General features: G+C 45.0%; 1 protein-coding gene across 4 annotated transcripts in view; it reads left to right on the plus strand.

Annotated features, from left to right (window-relative positions):
• The window catches only part of REV3L (REV3 like, DNA directed polymerase zeta catalytic subunit), a 948,974-nt gene that overhangs the window by 735,543 nt on the left and 190,023 nt on the right, over positions 1–23,408 (plus strand). For all 4 annotated transcript variants that reach the window (XM_069234598.1, XM_069234599.1, XM_069234600.1 and 1 more), the window contains exon 23: positions 19,041–19,285. In XM_069234598.1, the coding sequence (XP_069090699.1) occupies positions 19,041–19,285 (245 nt within the window). The remainder of the gene's footprint in view (positions 1–19,040; positions 19,286–23,408) is intronic.

Genomic DNA, 23,408 nt, shown 5'->3' on the forward strand with positions numbered 1-23,408 from the left:
ATATTAATTTGAGGAAAATAAGTTGTTGTGCTGCTTTGATGGCATATAGCAAAGCTTCAAATGTGTGAAATATGCGGTAGAAACGAGCATGGCCAAGAATTACAAATTAAGGTTTCTCTATTTGGCATTATTAAATAAAACTTTGATGACAATAAGGAATGCATTCATGTCTAAGGCAACTTTCTGATGTCACTGAGAGGGATGCTAGTTCTTTACCCTGATCTTCAGATTTTATGACAGGCTCTGACGGCAGTCCTACCACGTCGGTTAGGGGCAAGCTTATTTACTCCACTAATGGAACGTTCATAGATTCACATGCTTAAATTATTCCCCGTCGTCGCGATGGGAGTCCCCGGTGCAATACAAAACGCCATGCTCAATTGCATATAAAGCTGTAGAGGCACTAGGCCTCTTAATTTAGTAACATATCATAGTCGTTTTCTAAAAAAGAACCCAATCAGCTCGCACCACCCTCTAGAACCCTCCTGTGAGGAGCTGATTTCCCTCAGATTTTCCACCGCACGTTGTGCTAGGAAGTCTCCTTTGAGCTCTGCTCCGTTTTTCTCAGAGAAACCCTTTCTGAAGAGATTTGGATACTTTTCCTCTTCAGAACTTATTGAAGGTGGGTCAACCTGGCTACCATGTCAGAGGCACCTAGGAAAGGGCTTTTTATAGCCTGTGCTACCTGCATGAAGGAAAGGCTGCATGTGGATGACCAGCATAAGGACTGCATATATTGTCTCTATCCTAACCATAAACCTAGGGACCGTAGGGTATGTAGAACCTTTTCTACTAAGACACTTAAGGACAGAGAAGGTCATCTTCCCATCTGGATACAAAAATTGAAATCCAGAGACAATCCAGTTTCTGATGAGGACAGTGCCTTCTCTTCTGTTTCTGTAGTGAAAACACCTGTAAAATGACAAGCTGGAGTTTCTTCAGAGGAAAGACCCAGAAAAGCTTTAAATAAAAAAAAATCTGTTGGTGTCCTCAAACATTTGTAGCCCTTCAAGGATGAAAACTAAAGCTTCAGACTTAAAGTCTAAAAAGAAGCCTGTTTCTGAGCTGTCCACACCACCATTCAAGGTAAAACATACCTTCAAGAAGCCAACTTCTGCGCCGTCGACAGGATCATCGTTGACGATAGCACCGTCGATGGCTCATGCCCTGACGATGACTTCTGCCGTCGCCACACTGTCTGTATCTATGGCAGCAACTGGCTCTTCGTCGACGGTATGCTCATCCTCGTCGATGGCACGTCCTATCTCTTCACCGTCGGCGTTGATACCGTTGATGCTTCCATCGACGCAGCACCTATCGGTGGTGACCCCTCCGGCTACGGCCTCGTCGACGCTGCTTCCACTGATGATGGCCTCATCGAAGCTGCTTCCACTGACGGCGGCTTGGGGAAGCGCTGTTTGGGAAGCACGTCAACGCCGCTCTTCAAACCATTAAATCTGATACAGAGACGGCAAGATCATTAGCCACTCTGCAATACAGGAAAGTTCCCCTTTTGTGTTGCTAGGGGCAGAGGTCAACCTTCCTTTCACGGAGGATACCAGCAATATAGGTATCCATCCTACTCCTCCACGTTCCAGCCTTCTAGGCCACAATCCCAGCCGATGCAACCGCCTCCTGCAGCCCATGGTACCACGCCCTACCACAAGAAAAAATCGGGCCGACAATCTAAGGAGTCCACACGTAGGCAATGACTGCCTAACAACACTTCCTCTTCACTCTTCTACAATTTTTCACAGAATCTTAAACAATCATATCCAACGCTGGCGACAAATAACGAAAGCCAAATGGGTGCTGGATGTAGTCTGATTCGGACACCTGTTGGAATTCATCCGGATACCCCCATCAATGCCTCCATCCCAGACCCAACAAAAATATCTTCGTCTGCTCCGCTTGGAGGTAATGACCATGCTGAAGAAAGGGGCTATAGAGTCTGTTCCATATTCCCAGAGAGGAAAGAGTTTCTACTCCGCTTCTTTCTCATCCAAAAGAAATCTTGCTTATGGAGGCCAATCCTGGATTTACAGGAGCTGAACAGGTACCTCAAAAAACAAACATTTCAGATGCTCCCCCTGCAAGACATCCTCCAGCTTCTGAACAGAGCAGTCTACATGGCCTCTCTAGACCTTCAGGACGCGTACTTTCACATTTCCATTCATCAACTACACAGAAAGTCCCTGAGGTTTGTGATCAACAGCAAATACTTCCAGTTCAAGGTCCTCCCCTTTGGGCTATGTTCAGCACCACGAATTTTCACCAAATGTCTAGCGCCAGTGATAGCCTACCTAAGGAGAAACAAACACCAGGTTTTTCCCTATATCGATGGCTGGCTAGTGAAAGCTCCAGATGTCCAGTAGCAAAAAACTCTGCGCCTTTTCAAGGAATTAGGCCTTACGCTCAAAAAAGAAAAATCGTTTCTTCAGCCGTCCACTCGGTTAGCCTTCCTAGGGGCCATTTTAGACATGCAACATGCCAAAGCCTATCCAGCGCTGGACAGACAAACAAGATTTATACAACTAGCAAAGCGCTTCCAAAGAAAAAGGTGTCTTTCAGTTCGGCAGTACAAGTCCTTACTAGGCATGATGTTGTCATGTATAAGCCTCATTCCATTGTCGGCTGCGCATGCGTCCAGTTCAGGAGGAGCTGGATAAACAATGGACACAAGCGCAAGGATCCTTCGAGGACACCATCCTCATAACACCGCGCATGGTCCACTCTCTGGATTGGTGGACAATTCCCAAGAACATTTCAAAAGGACTCAGCTTCTTGCCATGTATTTCTCCAATGATTGTAACTACGGACGCATCACTCACAGGATGGGGTGTGTGCCTGCAAGACCTTCGGATGAGCGGCAAGTGGGCCCCTTCTCACCATCTTTTCCACATAAACTTTCTCGAGCTGAGGGTGGTCTATTATGCCTTGCAAGCCTTACTTCCGAGGATACGAGGGTCAGCAGTGCTTGTCAGAACAGACAATACCACCACAATGCACTACCTAAACAAGCAAGGAGGAACATGTTCCCACATACTCTCTCGAGAACCGCAAACGATCTGGAAATGGTGCATTCACCACTCAATCCACATAACAGCAGAACATGTCCCAGGCCTACAAAATACCATCGCGGATTCGTTAAGCAGGTAGGCAACATTCTCCCACAAGTGGGAATTAGACCAGAGGACACTAGATCGAATCTTCGACCAGTGGGGAAAACCGAATCAGGACCTATTTGCATCCTCCCAGAACACCAAATGCCAACATTATGCAAGTTGGCATCACCAACAGGTATCATGGGTGGATGCATTTTCGATTGCATGGTCAGGGATCTATGCATACGCTTTTCCTCCGATCCCTCTCCTCGCAAGGGTGATCAGGAAGATGAAGTCTTAGCCCTGCCAGATGATCCTAATAGCTCCAGCTTGGCCACATTGACTGTGGTACACGGAGTTGCTTCTCCTGTCTGCTTGTCCACCCATCAGAATCAGACCAATTCCGGAACTGCTTACCATCAACCAGGGACAAGTGAGGCACCCGAATCCCAAGTCTCTGAGTTTATGCGCATGGCGCATTCGGCCATCTAGATCTGCCAACTGAGTGCAGGGAAGCGCTAGCTAAAGCACGTGCAACTAGCACCAACAAATCTTACCGCCTAAAGTGGAAGCGATTTTGTTTGTGGTGTGAAACCCAGAAAGTGCACCCTCTCTCCTCCGCACCGGAGGCGGTGTTGCCATATTTCTTACAGCTGGCACGTTCTGGACTTGCCCATTCGTCAATTAGGGTCCATTTGGCAGCTATCTCCAGATACAGGAGAGTACCAGGCAAACCGTCCTTATGCTCTCTGAGATTAGTAAAGCAATTCTTGAAGGGTCTCTTCAGATCCTTTCCTCCAATAAAGCCTCCGTTTCTGGCATGGCAACTTAACATCGTCCTTGGCCAGCTTTTGAAGGAGCCTTTTGAGCCTATCCACAGGGCGGACATCAAGTATCTCACTTGGAAGGTGGCTCTCATTCTCGCCCTTACTTCGGCACGCAGATTTAGTGAAATTCAAGCTTTCACTATACAAGAACCTTTCTTGCGGTTCAAACAAGATAGAGTAATTCTACGCACCAATCCCAAATTCATTCCTAAAGTGCCTTCGGAATTCCATATCAATGAACCAGTGGTGCTAAAATCTTTTTTCCCGAACCCGCAAACTACTGCAGAAAGGACCCTCCAATCACTCGACCTTAAAAGGTGCATAAAATTCTATCAGGCCAGAACAAAGTCGTTTTTACAGTCCAATCAGTTATTTATAGCTTTCAGTGCTGCTAGGAAAGGTCACTCTGTAACAAAACAGACTATATCCCGATGGATTAAAGACGCAGTAATCTTCTGCCATCAGAAAGCAGGTAGACCATTGCAAACAAGTGTGAGAGCGCATTCTACCAGAGCTATATCGGCGTCCTGTGCGCCATTTGCGGTGTGCCAATTAAAGACATCTGTCGGGCTGCGATATGGAGGACAACTCACACCTTCACGCAGCATTACTTCTTGGACACAGAGGGGGTTGTTCTAACTTTGGAGGAGTGTTAATCCGTCCCAAAAGTGACGGTAAAGTGACGGATATACCACTAGCCGTATTACGAGTTCCATAGGATATAATGGACTCGTAATACGGCTGGTGGTAAATCCGTCACTTTTCCGTCACTTTTGGGACGGATTAACACCTCCTCCAAAGTTAGAATAACCCCCAGAGTCACTTCGGAATGCAGCCGTTGGGCAAGCGGTCCTTCGAAACCTGTTTCAATGAAGGTGAACTAAATGACTCCTTCCCTCCATCTGCTTGTTTTGTGTTATCTCACATTTTCTTTGAAAGTAATATTGTAGATCGTAAAATAAGTGTATGTACATATTGACATGCCAGTTCGCATTTCAGAGTGCTGTGTTACTATCTGCATGTCGAAAATGTGTTATTCACTGCTTACTATTCTGATTCAAGCATGTGAATCTATGAAAGTTTCAATACTGGAGTAAGGAACAAGTTACTTACCTGTAACTGTAGTTCTCCAGTATTGGAAACTTTCATAGATTCATATGCGACCCACCCTTCTCCCCTGGGGAACTCACCTTCATTTTCCTCAGTCCTAGCTGAATTATTGCACTTGTGCTTGGAAAATCTGAGGGAAATTAGCTCCTCACAGGAGGGTTCTATAGAGTGGTGTGAGCTGATTGGTTGTCTTTAAAGTTTGGTCCTTTTTTGTAAAACGACTACGAGATGTTACTAAATTAAGAGGCCTAGTGCCTCTACAGCTTTATATGCAATTGAGCATTGCTTTTTGTATTGCACCGGGGGCTCCCAGCTCAACGACTAGGAATGATTCAAGTATGTGACTCCATGAAAGTTTCCAGTACTGGAGAACTACAGTTACAGGTAAGTAACTTGTTCCTTCCGGACCAAAGGCACTATTCTCAAACGAAGCTTGCTTATAATTCTAAAAATGGATACTTGTGAAGCTGCATCTTCCTGCATAGCATTTGAAGCAATCCATGTTACTTTCAATTCCCTAATTTAGTTTCACTGTGCTTTAAACATTGACAAAACACTAAGCTTTTTGACTTGTGGAGTAGAGTGCGTGCTGATATTGCTTTTTCTGCGCTGCAGTAAGGAAGAAGCAACCTAGAGGGAACTCTGCACGTGGCATATTCTGTCCCAGTCCGGAGTCCACTTCTGTCCTGTGGTGTTCTGTACTGGACGCCTTATCTACGGTGTTATGTATAGTCTTTGTTGAGGTGACCAGTTCTGAAGATATCATCTTAGGAGTGCTATTAGTTTAATTAGGTGTCTGCCATTATGCCAGAGGGTGCAGCTAGTGTGACCACCTCACCCCAGGTCATTATAGACAGTCTTCTGTCCTGAACTTGACATCCTCAGATCATTGATTCCAGTTGTGTTAGTCTAATTAGCTCAGTTGAAGCCTCAATAACGTACCACGTTATCATAATGTGTTCATAATGACCTGTAGGGAGGTGGTCATCCTAGGTGCAGCTAGTATCATTTAGCTTTTGCCACCATTCCGATGGTAGATAGAGAAGTGAGGTGTCATGTCCCTTACCTAATGCTGCAAAGGCTTGCACTCTCATACAACTCTCTGTGGCATCTGCTCACTGGCTAAGTTTTAGGATGAATTAGGAAGTAGCCACATACTACATCCTGCCCAGAGCTTTTGGAGGCTTTGACGTGTCTCTATTACAAGAACTTAGATGAATGGGACAGTGTTGGTGTCCACACTTCCTGATTCAGCCGTCCAGTTTCCTTTGGTGACCTTGAAGAACTTTGCACCAATATCTCTGATGCTATGTTCTTTTCTTCAACCATCAGATTACGCTTCAGTGCAGTGACAGCTACCTTATAATTCGTAGACTACTTCCTCCTGACCATAGACCAATATGGGTCCCTGTCTCCTGACATTACTAGACCTCAGGGGCGGCTTTAGGTCTGGTGGTGCCCTATGCAACAGTTTATTTTGGCACCCCTTCCCCATGACCTCCTCCTCGGTTTCACTCACTACCACCCAGCAGATGTGTCCCTCATTTCTCCATCGCCCACCCCATGACCTCCTGCTGGGCTTCACGCACTACCACCTGACAAATGTGCCCCTCATCTCTCACCTTTCACATACATTCATGTGCACTTGCAAAGGCTGGCTTTACTAATTCACTCAGCTGTCCACAATAAATATAGGGGCATATTTAAGAGCCCCTAGCGCCATTCTAACGCCACATTAACATCATTTTTTATTTTTTATATACTAATGTGGCGTTAGAAGGCCAAAAACGCTGTGCCATATTTACAAAGTGCTGCAATGCATGTATTGCTCCACTATGTAACCCTTTGCACTACATTATGCCTGCATAATGTGTGCAAAGGGGGCATCCCCCTGTTAGGGAGGGCCTAAAAAGAATTGCGCAAAGAAATCTGACAGATTTCTTTGTGTCATTTTTTTTTGGTGCTTTTAATGCCTGCTCAGAGCAGGCAATAAAAGGAAGCTTCCATTGGTTACAATGGGCCTCTGGGTGTTATGCAGGATTAGCGTCAACATTTTTTATGCTAATCCTGTAAAGCGCTGGACTAGCATAAAAAAGTCAGACGCTAGTCCCCTAACTACCGTCATGGTGCGCCGTACTTTACATGTGACGCACACGCTGTGGTGCTTGGGGGGGGGGGTGCTAAGGGGCACAAGAAAAGTACCACTCTTTTCAAATATTCCCCATGGGGGCATATTTAAGAGCCCCAGTGCCATTCTAATGCCACATTAGTGTCATTTTTTTACGCTAATGTGGCGTTAGAAGGCCAAAAATGCATGCATCGCGCCACTTTGTAATCCTTTGCACTACATTATGCCTGCGCCAGTCATAATGTATGCAAAGGGGCATGCTCCCGCAAGGGGGACCCAAAAAATGGCGCAAAGAAATATGTCACATTTTTTTGCGTCATTTATTTCTGGCACTTTTAAAGCTTCTCAGAGCAGACATTAAAGGGAGGCATCCATCGGTTACAGTGGGCCTCTGGGTGCTTTGCAAGATTAGCGTCAACATTTTTTATGCTAATCCTGCAAAGCGCTGGATTAGCGTAAAACAATTCTGACGCTAGTCCCCTAACCACCACCATGGTGCGTTATATTTTAAATACATTGTGTGCAGCACCACTTTTTTTTAAATATGCCCCAAAGTTCTGTTTTTTGCAGCAGGCATATCAACCCTCTGTGCTACTTTATGTTGAGTCAAAGCTGACACTAGGCAAAACTCCCATCTCTCTCCCTAGCAGGAATATTAATCACAAGAGGTATCTTGACATTTTAATTGTTTCTTGAAGGCTGGACGCACAAGAAACTTTTCAGCAGCAAGTTTCAGAAGTTATTGCTAAACACAGGGCCCCCCTAAGTCAGCGGCCGCACCGCCCAAAAGCCGGCCCTGCTGGACCTCTTAGCTGCCTTTAACACCATCAGCCAACCCACCCTCCAGCACACTGTAAAGTCTCTAAAGGGATTCACTGGAAACCGCTGTCACTCGTTCTCCTTTTGCCTATCTAAGAGCCACCAGTTTCTTCACAAGGGCACATCCACGTCCCAGAGGTATCCGATCACCTATGGTGTTCCCCAGGGTTCCATCTTATCCCCCATCATCTTCAGTGTCTACATTGGAGCCCCTTGGGACTGCAATCACAGATAACATCAGCAAAATTCAGCAATATGCATATGACATACAACTGTATTTGAAAATCTACTCTTCTCCACACAGCCGTCTCCTCAAGCACTGCTTGAACCCCATCCAGTCTTGCAGTCACAGCAACTGACTGAAGCATAACCACAGCAACACAGAATTCCTAGTCTATGAATAGGTAACAGATTGTCCAAACCTGACTCAACAGCAAGATGGATGTTATAAAAAACCACATTTCAACCAATGTCCAGCCGCTCTGAGTCACCTTGGACACTGATCTCATGATCAGGGAGCAAGTCAGGAAAACTATTATCCGCTGTTATGAGTTTGCTGTATTAAAGAACCATTTCTGCCATAAAGTGACTTCAGGCCTGCCAGTTAACTTTTGCATGCATCTGGTTGGTGACCATGCATTGCTTCCTGGCCTTGCAGACTCCTGGCTGGACCATTTAAGGGCATCCTATGTTCTTCTCAGCACACCTTATCCAGGACCTGAAGAAATAAGACCACATCAGCTCTGTGTTGATGGACCGCTGCAGTCTCCACTTGGGATATACACCAGCTGCATCATCTGCAAAACCATCACAAGTGCCACCCTTGCTTGTCTGGCTGACAAGCTTACCATTTTGGGTGGCTCTCTGTATGCATATAGCAAGACACCATCAAACTGGAAATGAAAAAGTGATTTAAAAAAAAATAAAAAAAGGCTACAGGACATGTTTATTTATGCACCCAGGATCTGGAAACACGAATGCATATCCATTGGGACTGCTTTAACCATGCCTCACTGTACGAAAGAGTTGAAGACACATTACATTACCATGCAGTAACAATTGACTTTTTTTATTCTTCAAAACCAACTACTCCTCAAAAATCACTTTAGTGGTGTGTTTAGTTTTACACTGTACAGCGCTCTGCTTTCTTTCTGCTATATTCACGCTGTGTAAATACCACATTCTTTCAGAATCAAAGCATCCAAATCCAGCCTTAGCAATGGAAGTGGCAACTTGAGTCTCCATGCAGACAGATTCACAGGATAATTTTGCATTGATATAAGACTTTAAAAATGAAATGTATAATAGGAATCCAATGAGTTTAGGAGAAGTGGGCTGGGAGGTGACAAGAGATGGCTGATAACAATTAATGTAATGCTTCTTTTGTTCAAGATTAGTGCCTTTGATAAACGTATTCGTAGTTGGGCAGATCAAATGCTGGATAAGCAATACATGGGCACTATCAACTAGACATGTTTTAAATCCAGCCATAAGATCTATGTGACTATGTTCCTTAGTATGTGACTAGTCTGTATTACTAACCGCCTGTTTATAGTTTTGAAATTAAGTTTGTTACATTTGTAACTGAGTGTAAACCTTTGCTTCATCCCCGTGGCTAGGGCTCCTGCTTAGTAGTCCGTTCTCGAGCTCCAGGACACCAAGTTTTAGAGTAACTTTCCCTTTCCTACCACTGTCCTTAACCACCATCAACCTGCTCGAAGGTCTGTTAACTCTGTCAATGAAAGCTTTTCATTCTGGTTTATTGAGATCCAATCCTTCCTCCTGTGTGCGGAAAACAAATCATTCAATTCTCCATGTAAACTTTGTGCTTTACTTGCATGATGCACAGGGTCAGGCATGGGAACTGAAAGCACCCGTGGCAAAAATGCTCAAACCAGCCTCACTACCTTACTCTTTTCACTCAATCACTCTTTCCAACTATCCATTCTCTCCTTCTCTCTTCTCCCTCCCTTCAGAAGTATAAGAGTGATGGGGAACTTTACACTGTAGTTGCCTCTTCTGTGTGTGTATGTGCATCCATGACTTATACTTGTGTGAGGAAGTAGAGAATCTGGCAATGCTGTTGTCTAACTGTACCTCTTCAAAACTGGTGGAGATAGCATGTTACCTGTTGTGCAGGGTGAGGAAGGTATGCCAGACGAGTCTGTTTTACATCTATTGTGTGTTTGGGTGGTTCTGCTCAGAAAAAGGTCTGTGGAGGCATGTTTCCGATGGATACCTGTACCTGCAGATTCCACACCTTTTGAATATCACCAGGCATCAGGCTGTATCTGCAAAGTTTGCAATAGCTTTCCTATGCAGGTAGGTGGCGCTAGCTCCATCTTTACACCATATTCAGCACAAGTGTAATGTCAGTGGAGTCAACCTGCCTCCCTGATATCATTTGCCTTTTTTCTGCACTCTTTCACTCTGATCAATAGCAGTTCTATTTGGGATTTCTGACAGCAAAAACCTTTCCATTTTAGCACTACTGTCATTGAGAAAAGTCTACATCAGATCACCATGAGGTGTGCTTTTAGTGTTTAGGGGGCCTAAGCAGGACTCCAAGTCGTGAGACAAGTGTGGCCTAATGCACACCAAAGCAATTAAGTAGCGGGACGCAAAACCTTTAATGGCATGTGCAACGAGTGCTGAGCTCACCGCCGATCAAAGTGAAGTCGAGGTTCCTCTCTTCTCTTTCATCACAATCCTTGAAGGAGAAGAGAAGGAAGCACAAGAAGAAAAGAAGACGCAAAGATTCTTCTCGTAAGCACTGCTCCCACTCAAGGGATATATATGGCCTCAGCAGTCCCTCCACTCCTGTGGAGTCATCCTCAAAGCCGGAGCTGGTTGACATGTTGGAAAAACTTCTGCTGACTCGTCCTTGTCCCATGTCCAGAAATAATTTCTGTTTCAGTCCTGTCCCCCTTGCCTGCTCTGGCCCAAGTGCTGCTTTTTTGTTCCGAGGCCTATGTCCTTCTCTGCCTATCTGGTGCTGTTCCTGCATGCTATGTTGGCATTTGTTCAAAACTCTGTAGTTCCTTCTGATGCACATTTTGGGCTCCCATTTGAACTCCCGATTGCTATACCGCTGGCAGGATTTTCCTCTGTGGCAGTTTGCCCCAGATCTGTGCCACAAAGCGCCACTGTGGCACTGGCCAGATTTCATCCAGGGCCCAGTACTTTGCCAGTGTTTCCTACTTTGTTGCATTTCCTGGCCCTTGGTCAGATGCAGCTGATTACAACTTCTCAGACTATGCTAGCTTCTTTTGATGGTCCTTGTCCACAGTCAAAATCAATATTCATGCAGTCCATAAGGGTGGTACAGTGCATTGCTGAAGAGGCTAGAGAAAGGGAAGTACACCTGGTACTGCACCAAGTAAAGAATATTGTGGGACCATTTAGGATCTACTTTAAATGCCCCAAATAACTCTGAATCATGATGATGGCAACAGCAGTCATTTTACATTAGAAAATTGGACTGAGGTGCAAATGGAGTGTCCTTTGTAGCTAGCATCCCTTGAGATAGCTTTTTTAGTACTCTGATGGACTGTGACTAAAATGCTGGAACTACAACTACCAGCTGGGGAGGCCATGTAGAATATTTTGATGGAGCTATTGCAGCCTGCCTTAGTGCCACTGAACCATTTCTCTCATTTAATGATGCTCATTAACTGCATCAATTAACTGCCTGTTAACTGGTCACTAACAGGCTGTTAACTGGCTAATTACCTGATGTTAAAGGTCAGAATCATGAGACCTGGACTTTTTTCCACTCACCCTTCACCAGAGAGTCTAGTACTCCAGGCACATTAATGCACTAACAACAATTAGTTATTGTACCTCCCAGCAGGGAATCGAAAAGGTTGGAAGCCATGCTCAAAAAGATAGCACCAGGTTTCCAACAGTAAATAAGATCCATGAATGTGATGGATCTTAGCCACCACTGGCCATTTTAATGAAGGTCGATCCACTTTGAGGTGGGGATGCGCATCTGGACTAACTACAGATGAGAAGATTGTAGTTGCAGAAGAGCAGATATTACAAATCAGCCTGTTAAAGATGTGGGTGATTGACCTGGCCTTGAAAGCTTTCCTGTCTCTTTGTGCCTGGGGGAGGATGAAGACCAGGTAGCATGCATTTGATTTTCCCAAGACGTTTTGAAGCTGCTATAGGGCAACCAATTGTTTTTTTTGTGTTTTTTTTTATAACGCTAGCCTTCCCAACCCTTCCAGTAGGTCTAGCCAATTTATTTGTAGTAGAGATGCTATTGCAGACCTAACGGCAGGCAGCATCTCTGCTCCTCCAGAAAATGTTCGTTACCCAAAGGACAGTGCCCTCCAGTTTCCATTGCAGATATCATTCGGAGATGCATTTTTGGTTGATATGCAATTTTAAGCTTCACTATGCAGTTCCACACTTGACCTTAATTACTCAGGTTTTACAGGGCCTACCAGATGACCACCGGAAACGAGGGCAACAAATATTTGCCAAGGGGCAGACAATTTTAAAAACCTCGATTTGTTGTACCCTGCAGATACACTACAGGCAGCATTAATACTAGTGTTCTCCGAAGGCACCCTTGGCTGCGCTGCTCTGGTTTCAAACCAGAGGTTCAGTAAGTGGTCCTTAATGTGACCTTTGACAAGGAGTATCTTTTTCGGCCTCAAGTGCACACTACCCTTGAAAAGCTCAAGAAGGACACAGACACACCAAAGACTATGGGTACCCTCCAGTCTCCTACAAAGAGAGGCACTTTTCCTCGCCCTGGTTTTAATGGCTCCTTCAAAAACCACCTCCTTTGAGGCCTCTGCATCACACTCCAGACAGCCTCAAACCTCCTACTTTAGGGGTTTCTACAGAGGTTCCTTTAGAGGCAACAGTAATAAGGGTCAAGGAAAGAGCACCGCTTCTCTCGGCTCTTCCTCCACTGCAAAGCAGTAACTACCTCTATCATCCCCCCACCCATTCCACACCTGTTGGAGGAAACTGTAAAACATTCACTTATACTGGGTCACTTTCACCATGGACCAATGGGTCCTCTTCATTATCCAACATGGTTATTGTCTATGGCTCACCACCACTCCTTTCAGTATTCAACCTCGCACTCACAACTATCTCAGGAACACCTCCCACTTCTCAAACAAGAGGTCCAGTCCCTTCTCAAAGGGGCCATAGACCTGTTCCTTTACAACACCATGAATCTGGGGTACAGTCCCTATACTTCCTGATTTTCAAAAAGTACAGTTCTCTCAGGCCTATTCCCGACCTCCGACCATTAAACTAATACATCCTGTCAGAACACTTTCACATGGTTACTCTTCAAGATGTTATTTCACTTCTATACCAGGAGGATGACTATGACAGCTCTAGATCTAAAGGACACCTACTTTCATATTCCCATTCACCCCGCACTCCGAAAATACCTAAGACTTGTTGTTGCAGGCAAACATTACTGGCTCAAGGTCCTTCCTTTTGGGGTCACTACTGCTCCCAGAGTATTCATAAAGTGTTTAGCAGTGGTTGCCGCACACCTCAGAAGGCAGAACATCTGTGTGTTCCCCTATCTAGACGACAAAGCCATTATCTTATAACTATGCCAACATCACACCCATTTGACAGTGGATCTCCTTCACACACTGGATTCCACTTTGAATTTCTCCAAGTCCCACCTTCAACCTCTTCAGGTACAGCCTTATCTAGAGGCCATCTTAAATGCTGAGTTAGTGTTTGCATACCCCAACCTGGCCTGCGTTCAGAGTTTTCAGACTCTTCTCTCTGTTTTAGAAGAATCGTACTTACACAGTCAGGACCATTATGCAACTGTTAGGGGTTATGGCGTCTTGCATTGCTATCGTTCCCCATGGCAGACTACACATGCATACCCCACAGCAGGGTCTGCCTCGTAAATGGTCTCAGTCACAGGGTGACCTGGAAGATCTAGTGTTGTTAGACTGCCATACTCACCGCCCTCTGCATTGCAGGAATGCCACTAGCCTGTTAAGAGCAGCTTTTTCTGGACCCTGAGCCTCAGATCATAGTGACCACAGGCGGTTCACTGACAGGTTGGGGCACTCACCTTCACAACCTTACAGTACAGGGCCTCTGGGATCTCAGGCACCAATACCTACACATGTATTACCTTGAGCTTCAGGCAGTGTGTCTAGCCCTGAAAGCTTTGCTTCATCACCTATCTCACAAGGTTGTATTAGTCCACACGGACAACATGACAGCCATGTACTATTTACAGAAACGCAAGGGGGGGGTGGACACGGTCGTCCCAATTGGCACAACTCTCTCTGACAATAAGGAGGTGGGCTCTCCACCACCACCACATTCACCTGCTGGCAGAGTATCTCCCAGGAATGGACAACGACATTGCAGACCTGCTCAGCAGGGTACAGCAACGAGTCCACGAGTGGGAACCACACCGACAATCCTTCAACCATACTTTGCCAAGTGGGCAACTCCTCTAATATATCTTTTCGCCACAGCAGGAAACGCAAAATTCCCAAGGTGCCCCTCTAGGTATTCACACCGTCTATCCAAGGGCAAGTCTCCTTGGATTAACTGGTCAGGGATATTTTCCTATGCGTTTCCCCCTCTTCTTCTCATTCTATTTCTGGTTTGGAGAATCAGGCAAACATCTCTCACCATGATCCTTGTATCTCCCACTTGGGCATCAGCCATGGTTCACAACACTCAGTAGTCCCCTATGGAGAAGCTCTCCAATATGCCAGCATTGTGTGCACCAGGCTCATGGGCCTTTCCTTTGAGCCACTTCATTAATGTCCTCTAAAATACTTTTCTTGGAAGGTAGCTTTCTTAGTTGCCATCACATCACTCAGATGTGTTGGTAAGCTCCAGGAACTAACCATGGACGAACCTTTCTTCCAGATTCATAAAGGCAAGGTAGTCCTCGAACAAACACTAAGGGGGTTATTACAACTTTGGAGGAGGTGTTAATCCGTCCCAAAAGTGACGGATATACCACCAGCCGTATTACAAGGTCATTATATCCTATGGAACTCGTAATACGGCTGGTGGTATATCCGTCACTTTTGGGACGGATTAACACCTCCTCCAAAGTTGTAATAACCCCCTAAGATCCTTCCTAAAGTGGTTTCACAGTTTCATATAAATTGATCCATCGACCTACCAGTCTTCTTTCTGCGACCTGACTGTATGTCAGAAAGAGCTCTCTACACCTTAGATATTAATTTTTTTATGGATAGGGTTTAGGTAAACTAATAAACTTTTTGTAGCCTTCTCACCACCTCGCAAATACAGTCCAATATCTAAATCTGGCATAGCTAGATGAATAGTTAAATTATTCTGACTTCTTATGCTAAAGCTGAAAGACCATTACGTGTTACTCCTAGAACACAATCAACTACAAAGAAAGATACTACCATGGCCTTCCTTGGGAACATTCCTATAGCTGACATCTGTAAGGCAGCTATACGGTCAACACCACATACATTCACAAAACACTATTGTGTGGATGTACTAGCACACCAATGAGCTAATGCAGGTGAGGCTGTGCTAAAAACACTTTTTCAGCCAACTGCAACTCCTACAGTTCAGTCACCGTTTTCATGGTGGGATTGCTTTACATTCTATGCAGTGTGTATCCACAGTGATACATGTCATCGAACGGATTATGTTACTTACTCAGTAAGGATCTGTTCATGGCATGTAGTGCTGTGGCTCACATGTGTCCTTCCTCCTTCCTAGACACCTGCAGCCTTTGAAGTTACTGTATCCTTGTATATATTTGTACATATGTATTAATACATTGCATGTGCATCCTTTTCCTTTTCCTACAGTGTCCTTTCCTTCCACTCCTTTCTAACCTGCTTGTGGGAAAAAAACTAACCAAGGTGTCAGCGCCCATGTGCAATATCACCGAGAGGAGGAGTCACTCGATCCCATGACTCAGAACACTCCTTTAAAGAAAACAGCTTGCACCACTCTGGACCCAACACTAGAAGGCAGGAGTATGCAGGACATCTGAATCTACAACACAGTATGCCTGCAGGTGGTTAGAGGGGAAGTAACATAATCCTTTTTTTTTTTTAGGTCTATGAGAATTGTTAGTGGTGGCTTTGGATGGTTGAGTCTTATTCTACTAGCAAATCAGCCTGTGTTGTTTTGGGGAGAATGGGGGACACCTTAACATGTGACTATTATGAGCAGCCAGTAATATGTGATAGTTGGGGCCTCTTGTTTGAAGGGATGGTTTAATCTTTAGATGACTTTCATGGCTGGCTAATGTAGCATTACCTTGTTACCGGAGAAGCACAAATAGCAGTTGGAGCATGAAAAGCAGACCATAAAGATGGTCCTGCTGCAGTGTTGTGCAGGTTGGTGCCTTCTATTCAGTAGATGGTGTGGGGCTCATAGTTTTGCTAAGCCCAAGATTAGGCACCAGCTAGATATGGGAGAGTGAGAGACACTGGCAAGAATGTGCTTAGGGAAAAGACTGTATTGCATAGCACTCACTGTTACTGTGCCAGACAGTTGGAACAGTGAGCACCAATCTCATTAGTATTCATTGCACTTGGCTCTGAAGGGCAACAACATTTTGGATACAGTGTGAGTGCACTGTCTACTATACACTGTCACAGAAAAGGCTATGTTATGTGATAGGTGTCAGATCGCAGTGCAATTGTGAGAAGTCTCTCCCTACATCCGCTAAGGGTTTTGTGACAGCAAGACTTCTAATGCTTCCAATTTTCTTTATTAGGTTTCCCTGTGGTAGACCCGGCGCTTCTACAGAGAATCTGATTTTCCTGTTGGCTCACCATTGACTAGTCCCTAGGCCAGGCAACCTGACGGCGTCCCCCCACCACTTTTTTCTCCAGTACTTTACACAGATGTTTTACCTATCTCATTCAGAGATCAAAGTACCCACACTACACTCCCACTGAGATATCTAAACCCGTCACATATTTCCTTAGTCTTTCTGGTGCTTTCTTTTTTTTTTTTAAATGCCTGACGTACTTGCTTCCTTCACTGGATGAGGGATAAGGCATGGGATGGCCCCATTTTCGGTTTGTTTCCTTAGTAGCGTGGGGTGTATTTTTGGGGGGTGTATTATTTCCTGATCATAGTCAAACTAATCCTCAGGTTCTTTTTTCTCCCATGATCCCCACACAATGTATCAGCGATAGGCAACAGATACTTCACAGAGCAAACCCAACATCAACCATGGCACTTTTTTGCCCTTTGCGCCTTCCTTACAAACAATGGCCACCCACCCTACTGCTATTACTACCTCACCTCTGGGAGTTTTATCCTGTAATGTGAGTTTCCTCAACAAAATCTAAAGAGCCACTGTTTTCCAGGCAGTAAAGGAGCACATCAAACATCCCTGTGCTACAAGAGAGACATTAGATTGCAATCCAGTGTCCTTTTCTTAGTCGATACAACTTTACAAATGTTCTTAATTCTGGCTTCATTAATGGCTCACAGGGAGTGGCTATCCTTTTATGCAGCAACTCACCCTTTCCCAACACAAATTTTTGACAGAATCCTCTAGGAGGTACATTATGCTGTCAGTTGCTATTGACAGGCACCTTTACCTTAATGTATATAAACTAATAATGTCTGCATTTCTCCCGTCAATATGTGCCTTGTTAGAGATGACCTGGGCATCACGCTAATCGTGGGTGGTTTCTATGGGTTCATGTTTTGATGGTTTGGCACTTAGGGCGCTTGTCTTCCAGCAATGCGTCCAGCTGCACACACCCATTTCTGCCCGACTTTGTCTTATCCCTGTGTATATCACACGTATGATACTCACTTCATCCCACAACGAGGTCCTACACTTTCTTCTGGAGTCTGTGGTTTGTACTCCAGAAAGACTCTTACTTTTTTCTGCCTTTCCCAAATGCGTATCTCGCATCAGAGGTTAAAACTCTACAGACGGGCATCTCAGACCATTTCCTGGTCCTGCTTAGCCTGGGAGCCCTTAATTACTCAGATCGTGGCCTTTGGTGACTCAATTCACAGTTGCTGATAGTTGAAGCCCTCATTGCACACCTTGCAAAGGAAAGTGAATCCTATTTCCAAGTAATGTGGGGGGGGGGAGTCATTCCACTGTCCTGTGACTGGAATGGGAAGCTTGTAACACTTGTGCCCCCCAAGTATGTTTCTGTTTCCACCAGCTATCGCCTTATGCGTATTAAATTCCCACACAGTCTACGACTTATAAGCTGCCATAAATGGGTGAGAAATCACCCAACAACATGTCTATTATACGAATGGGAGGAATGAACAATTTATTCCATATGATTAGGCAATATTCACTTTTTTAGCCTAGGGTTTTTGGATCCGTCAGGAGAGTTCTCCATTTCTCAGATGGTCAGTGTCACCCTTTCCTAAATCAACCCTGTTGCATATTTTTGAGGGTATTGATGCCAACCAATATTTTAAAGCTCTAGTAAACCTGGGACTAGTGGTAAATGAAATGGATAATACCCAGCACTGGCGAGCCACAAATCCCACTACCCTTCACGATTGGCTTCATGATATGTACAAATGCATGTTCCTTCAAAAGCTTGTCTATAAGACATGGCATGCCCAAGAAACTCAAGAAGATTTGGGAGTCATGTCAGAAGCACTTTTCAGCCAACACCTTACATTACTCTCTAATTAGCAGACTGCAGTGGTCACGTTTTACATATTTTGTCCTTGCATATATTAACTTGCTGTCACCTTAGCTGATCTTTTTATAGCACTGCATGCTCCTACACCTAGAGTATAATTATATTTAAGGTATACCTAGTGGTTGATGTTTGTCACCAGTTGTTTGCTCTATAAAGGTGAAATGCCAATATTGCAAATAAAAAAAAAAGCTCAATTTTCTCCATCTGTAGTGTCTCTTTTAGTGGAACATATCAACATTTGTGTAATTAGAAGTTTTCAAAATGTACTCATATTTGTCATTTAATATAAAATAAATGTTTTAGACAATGACATTGTCAGCCAGTTTGCCAATTGTTTATAATTATAACCATTGTTTTGCATTTCTGAATTTGTTTCTAGTACCGAGTGGAGTCCATGATGCTTCGCATTGCAAAACCAATGAATTACATTGCTGTGACACCCAGTGTTCAACAGCGAGCTCAAATGAGAGCCCCACAGTGTATTCCCTTAGTGATGGAGCCTGAGTCACGGTTCTACAGCAACTCTGTTCTTGTATTGGATTTCCAGTCCCTGTATCCATCAATTGTTATAGCATACAACTACTGCTTCTCCACCTGCTTGGGATTTGTGGAACATTTGGGAAAGTAAGTCGCATTGAGAGATAGCTTTAAGTGAGATGGTTTAAATGTTTTATTTTTTTAAAGCTCATGTTCGTGTACATGCATTGCGAGTATGGGCATTTTATTGTTTTGGGTATGAGTAATGTGGAGATGTGAAATTTTTGACATCTTACTCTTTTAGATCTCATCTCCTTAGATGACCTTTCTAGAGACCCTGTAACCCACAAACTCTGACAGGAACGTTTCTCCAGCATAGAAGGAGACTACATATCCAGAGCCACTCAATTCTAACTTGACTCTAAGTAGTTTATTTGTATCCTTTTCATTAGATTTGACTCTCACCACTGAAGTGATATTGATTCAGGATAAAATTTTGCCTCCTTTGATTCATTTACTCTTCTCTGAGCTTCATTCCTCAGTATTGATCATATCTAATCACCTAGCACTGATGAAATTGGAGAGGTTTTAACCTGTATCAGATGATGAGGCTGCTTTTATGCCCAGGATTTTTATGTGATTAACAAGATCAGCTTTTCAAAGTCTTCAGTTTCTGGAAAATTGTGTAAATTCCCAAATCCCAAAATATCTCCCACAAGCCAGTTAGGCAGATATATGGATGTCTAAAGAGCCTGAATCAAAATGTGTCGCCGAGGGTTCACATCATTCACTGGTCAGTATTGATGACGGTTCATGTAGACAATGTTACTTATTTCACCTGTGTATGCTTTTTAGGTGTCAGCGTTTAGGCAGGAATGTGTTCTCATAGTTCTGATTAGTACAGTATAGAGGCTAATGCTGAACATAACAGATAATGCTAAAAGCTCAGGTTAGCTGAATTTGGAAATTAATTTGAACCTAGGCAGCGGTAAGCAATGCATTTTAAAGCCTATCATAAACATAAAGATTTTTATAACATTCAGTTCTTCTCAGTTTCAGGAATGATGGTCGGAAATGTGCTCTAACCCTGAAGGAGGCCCTTTTTAGAGTCCTTTAAAAGTGGGCTCACAAATACTTCAGCACCATTAGTGTAGTTTGCCCCCTTAATAATGTTCCCTTGGGGGCTCTGTATAGGTTCAGTAGTTGTCAACCAGTTCATGTCTAGGGGCATGGCCAGCCACCAGCAAAGATGGACGTGTACTAGCAAGGCTCCCTTAGCTGCTGATATCGAATGCCCCAACATCTGTAGTAAAATTTGTCTCGGAACCTCTCAAATGCAGCCCTACTGAAACCCGGTGCCACCCTGGCCGCTGCTGCGACATAGCTTGGCGGCCACTATGGTGAAACTGAGCCAAGTTTAAGAGCAGCAGCAACAATGACAGCAAGATGGCGGGTAGGGGATCAGTGTCTGCAAGGTGAAGCTTCGGGCCTGGGAACGCTGACTAGCGACCAGATTGGACTGATCCCTACGCCTTCGGTGCACGGAAATCTGACCAGGAGATGAAGGAGTGAGACATAGTCCTGTGGCACCTCTCTTGAAAGAGAAAAGATATCCTGTGCTGAAGAACCAGCGACTGAGGACAGGCTCGGCTTGGCTCCCCGGACCTGGAAAGCATCATGGGCCTGAAAACTCCACCCTATTGGCCCGTGGCGGTGGCGCTAAGAGGTATGTGCCCCCACCTCACCTTTACGCCGGTGCCCACTCACCGGCAGCGAAGATTAAGGAGCAGCCCCTAGAGGGCCTGGAAGCAACAGTGGCCTCAATGTAAGGACATAGAAACGGACAGTCACCCCACCCTCACCATCCTGCAACCACCCCCAGTCCCCCACGGGCTAAATGAAGACACAGGTGCTGGGGCCGTGCTAAGTTGTGGGGGAGAATACCAAGTCCCCCTGTTTTTTTTTTCTCTCATGTTTTTCCTGGTGATGAGAACCTAAAGAAATCAATGGACAATAGATTGTGCCCGGAATGTGCTCTGTGAGGTTCTCCCACCACCACCCCCCAATCCCAGTGTGGTAACAAATGACGCACCGGAGGAATTGGTTACCCCCTCATTGACAGTGAAATTAGGCCCCTCTTAGTGGGGACGCTCTGTCCCGCTAAACACAGTGCAATTGGAACTTAGTGTACACAACTATGACGAAGCAGCCCACACCACTCTGAAAAGACAGTCCGAGCAGTGTGTTGGCAGATATGGTCCAGACTAAAGACCCCAATCCCGTCCAAACATATAACCTCGACAAGTACACAGTGGCGTAATGTCTACTCAGGTGCGTACAGGAAGAAATGAGAGGAAAGGGGAGGAGTGCCCTGTTGCTGAACTCTCGTTAAGGGAAATTATCTGAGCCATCCAAAAACTGAGGGGCACCATTGTACCGAAATTGGACGCAGTGACAGTGGAAGTCAATCTGCTGAGAGCAGATGTGTGGAAAATCTCAGAGAAAGCCCTGGAAGCAGAAACCCAGATAAGAGGACTTCAGGCAGCAAACAAGAGACTGGGAGAACAAGTCCATACCCTGACCAAACAACATGCAGCAGTGGCTGCAAAAATGGAGGACAGAGAAGAAAAGGCCAGGCAAAACAACACCCGTGTGGTGGGGGACCCGAAGGGGGCAGCACTGGATCTCTTCCTAGAGCATCTCATTGTGAATACCCTAAAAACCAAATGGTTCTCCAAGTTCTTCTCAGTAGAAAGGGCCCATAGGACCCTAGGTCTGCCTCCCCACGCACAATAATAGCCAGGATCTTCAATGACAGGGACCTGGATGCTGTAGTGCAGGCTTTCCACACACATAGAGACCTGGCATTTGAGAACACTACCATTAGTTTCTTCCCAGTCTTTACCTTACAGGTGCAAAAACAAATGCATATCTTTGAAGAAATGAAGAGAGCCGTTGGAGAAAAGGAGTAGAAATACATGATGCTCTATCCTGCAAAATTATGAGTACTGGTGGAGGGTAAATCCTGGTATTTCTCTACACCAGAATAAATGTGAGCCTGGCTACACCACTGACCCAAGGAGGACAGGCACACTTTAACCTACCCCCTAGACTTGACCCTTGGTACTCAGAGACAGACACATCAGGGTCAAACTAAGGGAGGGAGCAGACAGTTATTTTAGAGAAAATTAAGGCACTGTTGATTCAGCTAGCAGGCTCTGGGAGGCATTGAAAAGAGTCATATGTGGTCAAGACCAGGCATTGATAGGGGGATTGAAGAAGGACAACCAACTGAAGTGTGTGGACATAGAGAATGACACTAGAAGACTATAAAGAAGCAGAGGCTGCAATGGAACACTGGGGGGGGGGGAAGGAATACCAAACACCCAACTGCACCTTTGACAAAATGACCTGCGTGTACTGGTAGAACAGAGGGCACGTAACCTAGCACTTGCATCACAGTGTAGATTCTACGATATGGGTGACAAAGCCAACAAATTAATGGCATGACTTGATAAGCAGGTTAGGGTGAGATCATGGGTACACCAGGTAATAGATAGAGAAGGAAATCTTCAGTGCACTAGTTCGAGATAGCGAAGACCTTTGAGATGGTCTATGCGAACCTTTATTCATCCGATTCCATGTGACTAAAACAGACCGCGCTGACCTCTTGAGAGACATAAACCTACAGTCCTTAGCAAATGAGGCCGGGTAAAGCCTAGAGGCGGACCTTGCGTCTGCAGGGATTGTACAGGCCCTGCGAGACCTCCAATCAGGGAAAGCAAGGGGACTGAATGGTTTGCCTGTAGAACTGTACAAGGTAAAAGCAGAAGAAGTAGATACACCCCTGCTTACCATGTTCCAGACAGCCAGAGAAGAGGGAGCCTTACCCAGAGACCAGCGTACTGTGACAATAGTAGCCAAACTTAAGCAGGGCAAACCCCCAACAGACTGTAGCTCGTACAGACCAATATCCCTCTTAAACGTCGAAACCAAGATACTGGCGAAGGCCGTAGCAACAAGACTGCGCGTAGTAATCACATCTATAATTGATCCTGACCAATCAGGCTTCATGTTGCATATGTACCCAGTTTAATTTACGCTGTCGGTATGGGGTGTACTACACATGACCTGGCCGCGTTGTCCAAGGGGAACAGTGCTGATGGCCTTGGACTCTAAAATGGCATTCAACAATATAGAGTGGAACTACATATTCACAGCTCTGACTTGACTGGGCTTTGGACCAAAATTCTGTAGTTGCGTTAGGCTA

Source organism: Pleurodeles waltl, chromosome 5 (assembly GCF_031143425.1).
Source record: "Pleurodeles waltl isolate 20211129_DDA chromosome 5, aPleWal1.hap1.20221129, whole genome shotgun sequence".
Lineage (NCBI taxonomy): Eukaryota > Metazoa > Chordata > Amphibia > Caudata > Salamandridae > Pleurodeles > Pleurodeles waltl.